This window comes from Labrus bergylta, chromosome 13, assembly GCF_963930695.1.
Source record: "Labrus bergylta chromosome 13, fLabBer1.1, whole genome shotgun sequence".
Classification (NCBI taxonomy): domain Eukaryota; kingdom Metazoa; phylum Chordata; class Actinopteri; order Labriformes; family Labridae; genus Labrus; species Labrus bergylta.
Window position 1 is genome coordinate 16,213,517 of NC_089207.1, and position 12,005 is coordinate 16,225,521.

The 12,005-nt window shown below is 38.9% G+C and overlaps 1 protein-coding gene across 1 annotated transcript in view; it reads left to right on the forward strand.

Annotated features, from left to right (window-relative positions):
* The window catches only part of dnah7 (dynein, axonemal, heavy chain 7), a 79,747-nt gene that overhangs the window by 47,085 nt on the left and 20,657 nt on the right, over positions 1–12,005 (forward strand). The window contains exons 46-54 of the mRNA XM_065962404.1: positions 838–1,018; positions 1,336–1,521; positions 3,052–3,215; positions 4,033–4,187; positions 5,922–6,112; positions 8,601–8,734; positions 8,842–9,177; positions 9,845–9,971; positions 10,278–10,472. Coding sequence (XP_065818476.1) covers positions 838–1,018; positions 1,336–1,521; positions 3,052–3,215; positions 4,033–4,187; positions 5,922–6,112; positions 8,601–8,734; positions 8,842–9,177; positions 9,845–9,971; positions 10,278–10,472 — 1,669 coding nt within the window. The remainder of the gene's footprint in view (positions 1–837; positions 1,019–1,335; positions 1,522–3,051; positions 3,216–4,032; positions 4,188–5,921; positions 6,113–8,600; positions 8,735–8,841; positions 9,178–9,844; positions 9,972–10,277; positions 10,473–12,005) is intronic.

The window sequence follows — 12,005 nt, forward strand, 5'->3', positions numbered from 1 at the left end:
AGTAATAATTTCTCTGGTACAAGAGAACAATGCTTATGATAAGTACCAAGTTATTAATATATAAAGACAAATCAAGTTGCAGATCATTTAAAGGGGAAAGACTCACATCCATTGTGCTCTGACAAACTGAAATGTTACCCTCGTTTATAAAAACTATAATCAAACATACCCAATAAATGTTAACACCAGTCCCATTTCCACTTACATCCATAACGATTAATAACAACACTATACGGCATGGCTGTTTTAGTATAATAGATAATCTTATGCTATGAATTATATAATAGTCTTCATAAAGTTAGAGAATTTGATCAGTTAAAGGACAAACGAGGGACACATTTACAATAAACTGCAACTATTACATTTCCAAAACAGAGAATTTGATCAAAGTTAGTACATGATTGTCTCTGATTCTCTTTTCATTTTACTTAGGGATGTGCCGATAATAAAGTATATAGTGTTAAGATGACCAAAGCTATATTCCTTATTCAATGGTTTAATGTGTTTTGATAATGTTGTCACCATAATCTGTATTGACATTCCACTCCTTGCTGAAATGTGTATGTCCAGTATAGTGCCAATTCATAACAAGTGTTATCTCGAGACGCTTTACAAAAGTGCATATGGGTTAATATGCAGGAAGGATTTCTCCTTTGTATTCCTCGCCTTCCTGTTGTCCACACTTCCATGCCGCTGAGGTTGAGGTCAGAGCAGGCCGTGCATGAATGAGGACGGCGGTCCATGCATCTCCCTCAAGGAATTGCAGTATTTAAGAGGATCTTTACCAAGTAAATGTTTACTTTAAACATTATTCAAAATACTTTGTGTGCCCTTTAGAGTGGCCAAGGTTGTGGCTCCAAAGAAGGAGAAGCTGGCACAGGCAGAGGGGAAGCTGAAAGTGGCCATGGAGAGTCTCCACAAAAAGCAGGCTGCCCTCAAAGAAGTACAAGATAAACTTGCAAAGCTTCAGGAGACTTTGGATGCCAACAAGAGCAAGAAAGCTGAACTCGAGAATCAGGTTTAGTATAACTTTGATTGATTGTAGATAGTTAAAACGTTTGTTTAATGATTTTCTCATTTGGAAGTTTTCGGATTGATCAATCATTATTAATAAACTACATTTCCAGAAATCAGAAAGATACCAAAGCAGTCAATATACTCCTGATTTAACAGCCAGGCAAACATAAGTAACATCTATTTGGGGTCACTGACAGAACAAATACTTACCACAAAAAAATGGGAGAAATTTCACAAACTTGCTCTGCCTTCCATAACTTTCAAAAAACAACCCAAGGAAATAAAAGTTTGCTCTCCTCATTCTCTGATGTCCTCCAGGTGGATCTGTGCAGTAAGAAGCTGGAGCGAGCTGAGCAGCTTATTGGAGGCCTGGGTGGAGAGAAGACACGCTGGAGTGAAATGGCTTTAAATCTGGGAGAGCTCTACAATAACCTGACTGGAGACATTCTTATATCAGCTGGCATTGTGGCCTACCTGGGAGCTTTCACCTCCAGCTACAGACAGGTAAGGTGAGGGAGATGTTAGTGCAAAGGTGGAGGTGGACTGAAGCTGACTTGGTTCACAATAAGTGTCTTCTTCCCTCTGGACTCATACTTGGTGTTTGAAAATATTTTGTTTGACGATTAAGATAACTTACTTCTCAATTTTAACATCTTGGTGGTGCCTTTTTATATATATTTTCCTTTAATGTTTTGGTTTATTTGCACAATATATTATTTTCTTTTCAAATATATTCCTGTCCTAATAGATTCTCATGTTTCTTCACTTGTTGGTTAAGCAGTTTGCGCTACCATTTCTGTATAAATGCTGCTTTATAAATCAGTCCCCAATATAACGTTATTTTTCATACAGAGACATGGCTTCATAAATGAACTTTTTCATTCATTGTGAGACTATTGTTTTTTTCTGTTGGGCACACTGTGACCAATGCAAATCCCAGCACTTGTTCAGACCCAAGAAGCCAATTGGATGAGTGAAGGCTGGTGGACTGTAAACAGGCACTTTTTGCTATTTCTGAGGCTAATATCTCTAGGACCAAACCATTGTTTAAAGGTCATCTTTTATACTGTGTCACACGGAGGGCCATTGTAATGCTGGAAAACAAACAGGAGGAGGGAGAAGTGGGTATTTTTGTCATGCAAGTGTGTTTGAGTGTGAACGCATTGGACCGGTTATGTATGTGTGTTATGTAAAAATTCACTCTTTAAATGGGCTTGCTGACATAAGCCTGAGCTTTGTTTTGATAAAGTCAGTCTTTGTGGATCTGTGCAATTGACTTAATAGAAAGATGGATGACATATCTCTATCTCCTCCAATTGTACAACAGTAAAGCCTAATCCTCAAAACCCCCACCACCCCTTGTTTGGAGCCAGAGTTACGCATTAGACCCTGCTGCAGTTTTTGGTATCTTGCCCATTCCGCAAACCAAAACACACATCTAACTTATATAACAAGACAACGATTCTTTTGGTCGGAGATGTCCACAGCAGCACAGATTCTTGCGTCGGTGTGAAGCAGACACCTACTGTTATGTAATGCAATAACTCTTGTGTTAGCGTTCCTTACATTTCCTCTTGCCATTCCTGCTCTACTCTGCTCATCCAGTGCGCACAGCAAGAGCAGGAACATTTGTCAACAGATCTGTCAGTCATGGCAATTTACCCCTTTTAGAGAATCAGATAACTCATTCCAACTTAACTTCTCAGAAAAATGAACACATAAATCAGCACATTAAGACTACAAAGACAGAAAGACATTTGAGAAAAACATTTTCATGTGTGTTTTGACCTTGTAGTTTGTTCCAGCTGTTAGCTTTGAGTTTATAACTAATACTTCAGCCAGACAGCAGTGGTAGCTCTGAATGTTTTGGCTTCATTTTAGGAGGGCTGTGATGTCATCAATCTTTTTACAAGTCCATGACCTGTACAGTCATGTGTACAACTGAGTTATTCACAAGAATGTATTCTAATTTGACTTCAGGTTGTTTGATTTTAAACATGAAATATGAAATCTGTTTGTTTCACTCCCACCCAGGATCAAACAGAGGAATGGATGAATCTTTGTAAGAGCAGAGAGATCCCATGCTCACCCAACATGTCTCTGATGAACTCTCTGGGCGATCCAGTAAAGATCCGTGCTTGGACCATTGCTGGCCTACCATCAGACAGCTTTTCCATAGACAATGGTATCATAATCTCGTAAGTGTCAAAGACTAGCTTTACATTATCAAAGCATTCTTTCCAACGAAAAAGGGTCATTATTTACATAGTACTTAAGGATGTATTTCCAAGGGTTTAATTCACACACAGTGGGTCTCTCAAACCACATTTTTCTATCCTCCTTACCCATAATGTTAAATGTTGAGCACCTCCTAACTTAATATTTTACTACTCAGAAAAAATGTTCAGTTCAATGCTTAATAAAACTGCTTTAAATGGTTATGGCAAAAAAAAATCTGGACAGCATTTGCATAGCATCTTAAAATGTCATAATGGCATGATGCCCTGAAAACTGAGTCTCAAAAGCTTTTTAAAGAGTCAGGGTTTGTCGCTTTACTTCTTTTACATACTCACTGTATATAAGAAATAGGTTGCAGTGTTTTAACAGAGCACTATTGTGTGTTTCTGACTGCTTGTGTATCAGTATTACAATGGGTTATAATTATCAGCATGACAGGACTTTGTAGCCTTTCCTGAAAGAAACATTGTCTGATTCAACCTGAAGGTGCAGAAAAAAAGTAATATGACAAGACATCACCTTGTTTGTGTAAAAGATGTATCAACACTGCTTTTTAATCACAATATGGCCCCTGGTGTGCTACCCAACTGTGAGCTGCCTAACTGTGCTCAGAATGAATGTTCCCTCCTCAGCATCTCTCTACATCTCAATCCTTGTCCTCTAACATTCCCCCTACTGTTCTTATGTGTCATGGTTAACAGTAACAGGATTCCTTGCTCTGACAAAGAGACTATTTCTATCACCCACTAATGCTCGTGTGTGTGTTTGCCTTTGTAGTAACGCCAGGCGGTGGCCTCTGATGATTGATCCCCAGGGCCAGGCCAACAAGTGGGTGAAAAACATGGAGAAGGCCAATAGCCTGAATATAATTAAACTGAGTGATGGCAACTTTGTGCGCACTCTGGAGAACTGCATCCAGTTTGGCACACCAGGTAAGCTTCAGTATATCTCTGGGTTGATGTCTCTGTTTTTGTGTGTGCATGACCCTCATTGTTGTAGTTCTTATTACTGCCTGCTGAGGTCTCTCTTCACCACCAGGACTATATATTGCTGTGCAGTGGTTTGATGTTTTCCTCCTTTGTTCTTTGCTGTGCTGAGGAAGGATTTATATGTGCAGTATTTCTGAGTGAGATGTTCATATTAACATTAATTCAAACCTATTGCTTCAGTATTTTGCTAAACTGGCATCTGTACTGTATTACACACAGAACACAGGAGAGCTAAACTATGTTTTTTGCACTGACAATTTATCCTGCCCTGTAACACGGTTATATTTTCATGTTTGGCAAGATTTACCGTAACTAAAATTTGTGCTTCTTTTACAGCGTGTATTTACTTTGACTTTTTATCGGCACGTAGGATTATTAAGGCAAATTGAGAAAGAGCTTCAAGAGGCAGCTACAGAGCCATTAAAAAGACATCTAAATAATGATCTTACTCTGCCAGCCATTGGGTCTTTTCTTACAGACAGACCACAGTGCCAACAGTTCAGAGAGTAGCTTGTCCTTGCAGTGTGCAAAATAGTCCCCAGAGACAGTTACACTCTCCACAGCAGGTTCTTTTACAGTACAGTTTTTCTTTGCTGTCTGTATCCAGCCTACAATTTTGATTACATGCTAGTATTCTTCATTTTTAAATGTCTCTGTTAAATGTTAGGATTATATGATATAGCACATAGGGCTGTTTAATCAAATATAAGCAATATAGATGTCATGTAAGGACAACTTATGCTCCAAAGCAATTAAGATGAGGACGACCTGATTGGGTTAGCTATCGTGTGAGAGAAAGTTCATCAGCTGTCTTTGGCACTGAAAGCTGTATACAAACTTGGTGTACACCTTGAGGCATTGTGTCAATTATAGATGTGCTAATGCTCTTAACACAGGAACAGCATTATCATTCTTAATGTGAAATCACATTAATATTGATGCCATGGGAATAAGGTATTTGAAACTAGTAATGTTGTACTTGCTTCAGTGATTTCTTGGTATTGAGCTGCTGGGCTTTAATGGAAATGTATTATTGAATGCAAAACAAAGGGAGCTGAAAGAGGCTGATGGTTTAGCTCTCTTAAGTTTTGCACAACTCTGCAAAACATACAGTACGGGTCCAGCAGACTATTCTGTGTATTATATTCTGAAAACTAAGTGAATAACAATCACACAAAAAAGCAGTTTCTCTAAAGAATGTGAGCTTCCTTTGCTATGAAACATCTCGTACAGGCTCAGCAGGATCTACTTATGACCTGTAGAACATATACAGGGAACTTTTAGAGTACGTTGTAGAAGGAAAAAATGTTTAACAATGAACAAGTGACAATCTAAGATAAGCCAAAGAAAAACTAATGCAGTTGCCGAGGCCAGTGTTTGATTACATTATTAACTCACTTGATTAGCTGACCTGATTCTAAAATTAAGGCTGTCATAGATCTAGAAGGCAGCAAAGCAATTATAAGTTCTCAATTCATTATTAACCTAAACTATAGAATAAAGATTAAAAAAAACAAACTGAAATGATTATATTATGCAAGAAATTAAAGGTTATTGATCCTATCATAGAAGATTTATTGAACATGTCTGAGGATAAGGAGATGTAGGTAATGTCCAGAAAGAAATCAGTCTCTACTAGTAAGAAAATATTTATGTATGTTGAACATTTTCTTTTAGTGCTGTTGGAGAATGTGGGAGAAGAGCTGGACCCTATCCTAGAGCCTCTGCTGCTGAGACAGACATTTAAACAGGGGGGTGCCATGTGTATCCGCCTCGGAGACTCCACCATTGAATATGCTCCAGACTTTCGCTTTTACATCACTACCAAGCTACGGAACCCACACTACCTGCCTGAAACTTCTGTCAAGGTACAGTAGTGGAAAACTGCTTCAGGCACTGCTATATTTTTTTAATATCATAGTGCTCTCACTTGCTTCACATTGTGGAAGCACATTTTATTATTAGCTTGGAGGATTCTATAAGATACACTTTAGTTGAAGGATTCTTGCTGCATCAAAAGGAAAATGGCCATTTTAATCCAATTTGGTTCTTCAGGATGACAGGAGGAATGAGTGCTGTCGTTTTGATACCACATTATTATGAGACACACAAAACTGGTTCTCACAACATGTATGTAGCTGACCATATGGTGGACAGACATACCGTACATGAGCCTGCATGCAGCTTTTGTCACGACTGTGTTCTCAGAGCAGTTTTTGGTGGAAGCCACATGCCTTCGCTATTGTATAAAGGGTCCCTGTGCTACCCTCCTTGCTTCCTCTACCTATCGTCCCATGCAGATGGAGCTAGTACCCTTCAATCCCTTTGCATCAAAGATTAAATGTATCTTCCACAACAGAGCTGATGCCAACACAGAAGGCAGTAATAGAATAAAGGCTCTCACTGGAACCCGCACAGACATCTGCATCTCTTTGCTTTTAAAGTATTGTTTTCATCTCACCTAATAGCAACAGTCAACCTTGTTTGTTTTCATCTCCCATGTGATTGTTAAGCCAACTGATAGAACTGCCTTTCAGTAATGCAGTTCATTGTCTCTTAAGTGTAACTTTGCTACTATATATGGGACACCACCATATTCTCTATTGCTGGCATGCAACCTGAAAAGTGTTGGTGGCTATAGGCCATTTTTCACAAGGGGCTACTGTAGCGCTTTTCATAATTGGGGAGTTTTTAGCCGAATTGTGGATGGATAGTTGGTCATTCCTCCATGTCAGTATTGTGAGTAGTATGGAAATAGATAGATATAGGTTAGTGTTGTAAATATTTGTGTTGGTTTGTCTTGTGTGATGCCCAGAAGACTCATTCTTAGGCATCTGGGGATCTTCTGACTTTTCCCTTAATGCTACCATCATGTTGTAGTTTTCATTTTTTCTGGAAAATATCTTGACACCTGCTGCCTGATTTTCACATTCATCATGGCTTTTTTTTCATAATGGTTTTATCCCTTTTCCACCATTTGTGTTTTTCTATTTGTCTTGACTTCAATGGATAGGCCTGACATTTGCTAACTTAACTTGCTACTTTGTCTTGTCTTGCACTATTTCCATTCAAAATGTAATATTCTTATTTTACTAACACCATTGTAGAAGACCAAATGTCGTGAAAATATAAGACATCAGCCTGATCTTTTCTTTGTGTTAAGTGCTATTCAACAACTCTTAGTATGCTTAAATGCTATACTGAAATTGTTATCATGCTACATATTAAATCATTCTACTAAATATTATCATGTGCCTGACCAGGTGTTTTCAGTTTTGCATGTTGGTATTCTAATATTAGCATTAAGCTCAAGCTTCTGTACCAAATACAACCTCACAGATCTGCTTGCTGTGCCTGTAGACTTGTGGTTTTGCTTTTAGCTCACTTGCAAAATTACAAATCTACGTTGCACAAGTCACCTGCTTTCTCACTACAGGAAAATGGGGCTCTTTGTTCTTTGTTAATTCCCAGAAAAGCAGCGTCTTTTTACCCCAGTAACACCCTGAACCATCATTCTCCAGTACCAATAGAATGAGGTCCAAAATATATAAATAAATGAAATAAATGTCCTAGAAAAGAAGCATTAAAGAGAATTGCATTATAGGAAGGCGAGGGGTTGGAAAGCATTACTGAATATCACATTTCAGGCATCTATTTGCATGGGCCCTGCACTTTATGGGCAGCTTTTAGATTCATTCAACTCATTTTTCACAATCCAACCCCCCCCCTTTTTTGCTTAAATCTTTTTTGCCCACAGTACAGTACACTATAAGGCTTCCATTATTGCCATTAAACCTTGTTTGAAATGCAATAGTTTCAAATACAAGAGGACAAGCATCTAGTGAACCAGCCCTTAAGGAGCTCGGGGGACAAAGAGAGGCGTAGAAAGAGGGTGTATGTGTGATAAAGGACTAACCAGAGATTTATATTGGCTCTGAGTATTTACCACCAGCTGAGTGGGTCCGCGGCATCAATAGAAATGGAATTAGGCCCCCGGAGAAGTGCACTCATTTATTAGGGTAGAGAGTAGATATCAGATACAGGCTTTTAACCTCCGGGTAAGTGCAGAGCAGAATGACTGAGGCTGTGGTAAAAGACACACTTCTTTACCTCAAGCTGCAACACTTCTCGCTTAAAAAAATAAAGCAAATGCATCCTACCTGTACTCTGCCAAGGCTTGAGTGGTTATTGGAATTGATTAGATCAGAGGTTTGTGTGGAGAACAGCATGAAAGTAAAGATGATCAACACTGCACTGTAAAGTATGTTACTCAAGGGCCAGAGAGCATGGGATGGGCAACACATTCCAATCCATAAACACAAACATGTCTGTATGTCTGTATTTCATGTACTATAGGTGACCCTGCTGAACTTCATGATCACCCTGAAGGGCATCCAGGACCAGCTACTAGGTATTGCGGTTGCCCGAGAGAGGCCAGACCTGGAGGAAGAGAAACAGGCTCTCATCCTTCAAGGAGCGGAGAACAAAAGGTACCGCAGCACACACCAGGCTCACAATTTCAACTAATCAAATCAAATCTATTTTTACTCAAAGTGTTAACTTAACATGTTGATATGTCCTTTTGTTTTTTACTCAGACAACTAAAGGAGATTGAAGACAAAATCTTAAAGGTGCTCTCCTCTTCCGAGGGTAACATCCTGGAGGACGAGACTGCTGTCAAGATCCTCTCCTGCTCCAAAGTGCTAGCCAATGAAATCCAAGAGAAGCAGGCTGTGGCTGAGGTGACCGAGCAGAAGATTGATGAGACTCGCATGGGCTACACACCCATTGCTGTGCATTCAGCTATCCTGTTCTTCTCAATTGCTGACCTGGCAAACATTGAACCTATGTACCAGTACTCCCTCACCTGGTTTATCAACCTCTTCATCAGCTCCATTGACAACTCAGAGAAAAGCGATGACTTGGAGCAGAGGTGAGCTGAACTGACTATTGCACTAGCCAAATACTTGTTTGTACAACTTAGTTACATTTTCCTTATAAATCATCTTTAAAGGGATTTAAAAGCAACTTGCAGGCTAAATCTTTTTTTTACATTAACACTAAACCTTGTCTGATAATGGTTGAAGAATAAGTTAGAGGAAAAAAGTGACAGTTTTCACTAACAACATTTCAACATTACATCGTTATTTATTACATCACAGGAGGGACTCTGACACTGGCTAAATGTAGCCCCGCTAAAGCGCAGTTAAAAGTACAATTCATTTCCTATAAATTAATCACAATAAAAGTCCCCGGCTGATATTTGGTTGGAAGGCCTGCGTTTTGAAGGAATTTGATCAGGATGTAGTGTGTAGATCCATGTTTATTAATGTTTTACACAACCTTAATCAGCGGGCCTCCCTTTTGTTACGTCACATCTGGTTGTTTGTTTTTAACGTGGAAGAAAATGCAAAAATGTCTACAGGAGTCTCTGTCGTGTATGAAATGATACATTTTGTAAGAAATATTCTTTCTAAGTTATTTTCCTACAGTTTGATACACTGGGGACTTCAAGCATGTTGCTCTTTAAAAGTAGTCATAGTCCACAGTCGAGAATGTGGAAAATTTGATACGTTTTCTTTGTTTACTTTTGTCTGCAGACTGCAGATCCTAAGAGACCACTTTACCTACTCACTATATCTTAATGTGTGCCGCTCGCTGTTTGAGAAGGATAAGCTGCTCTTTTCTTTCGGCCTAAATGTCAACCTGCTTATGCACAACAAACTGGTAGGAATATACACACACTGCACAAATGTACAGATTTATAACACACTACAACCACAGATGTTGCTCCTGAAAACATTAGATATTGTTGTTTGTTTGTCGGTAGTTTGCTAATGAAACATATTTGTATGTATCACAGACTGTTCGTCCTGTGATTGCTAAAGATTATCAGTATCTTGTATTTTCAATTTGCATGGAACTTTTAAAGATAATCCCCAGAATACATACACCTTAACTTTAACAAAAACTGAGTTAATACCCTGATGTGTACGCACTGAAAAAGCTTCATGACTGTACTGAATATCACAGGTGGATGAGGGGGAGTGGCGCTTCTTACTGACGGGTGGTGTGGGATTGGACAACCCACACTCAAATCCCTGCACCTGGCTCCCTAAGAAGTCTTGGGATGAGATTTGCCGCTTGGATGAGATGGAGAGTTTTAAACGTCTGCGTCAAGATATGGCTCGTCTCAGAAATGAGTGGAAGAACGTTTACGACAGCCTGGTGAGCGTCATCCAGCTGTTTGGCTGGTCGGGGGTATTGTATAATTTTCTGTGCTTTTAGAGACACACGAGGAACATTTGTCGGTATTCTCTCCTTCCTTTCTGGAATTAAAGTGGGTTAATGTGTCCAATTTCTAAATAAGCAAGAATACAAAAGAACCATTACATCAAAATGGCCAAGAGAAATTGCATGAGAAGAAAGTAACGGTAGGTAATCCCCCGGAAATGCAAATTTGATTGATTTGCTAATTAATTTAGCTGGCATGGCTTATGTTTTGTTGTATAAACTGAAAATGTGATCATTTTCAAGTGAGAATGTGGTGGAGTATAGTAGTTTTAAGATGTAAGACACACAAACCATGACCAGGATCACATGTACAGAAGCATCAATACACTCACTATGCTAGCTGCAGTGTACTGCTGCTAAGAGCACAGGTACAATTAGTTTCTGGAGATGTCACAGCATCAAAGTCCAAAAAATAAATGATGGTATTTCAGTTTTTTCAAGAGGATTTGATATTTCCATCAAAGTTCATGTTGTTCAAAAAGTCGCTCTTTTGCAGCCCACCTTTCAAATTGTGCACAGTCAGATAAGAGCAGAGCAACAAAGTATGTAATACAGTACTGTTGTGAACGTATGTACACTTCCTTATCTTTAGCATTACTTAAAAGTCCCCTTTCAGCTAGTAGATTATATGGTGAGGCATCAATGTTGATCTTTACTATTTTAACAAACAATACACTTAATGTTGTGCTCATAAGGTTTCCTTTAAAGATTTATGATTTCAATAAAGTTGAAGCCTTCCTGATTAATCAAAACCATTTTTTTTTTCAATGTCAACAAGGGGGCAGTGATGGACTGTGGTTTTGGAGAAGAAGTGAAGTAGGCAGAGGTGAAGAAGTTGTTTGAGTTAAAAACAGGCAAACCGCAGCAGAACAGTGTTAAGGAGAAAGGGAACAAGGGCAGTGTGAATAGGTGAAAGCTATTTTCCAGAGTGTTTCGCATGTGACCCACAGGCTGGCTCCACTCAGCAGGGGAGCTCAGCGGGATACCATAACACTCCTGCAGCCTCCCTTCTCACACTGTTTTTTTCATACTATTCTTTTCGGCTTCCTTTGCATGGGAAATGATAATATAATATATAATATACATTTACAATATTAGATACTCAAAATAGTTTTACTTTGCTGTTGTATGTCCTAATGTAGTCTCCATTAAGACTAAGGGCTAGATTTACTAAGGTCCCAAGTAAACACTACTAAATTGCGGGTTCATTCCAACAAATTGCACATTTGGTTGGTGGGCGCTTTGCGGGTGATCTACTAAGAAATTTTGCGTGAATGACACCAGGTGCAAACCTTGTGGAGACGGTACTATTTAAGTTAGGTTATTGCGTGTTCTACTGGTTTACATCACGGAGAGTTTGGACAGAAAGCAAAATAGGTATCAGTGAGAGAGGCAAATAAACGCACATACTTTTGAGTTATAGGAGATAAATCTGAGTATTACTAAGAAAATTTTGGTTATAAGAAA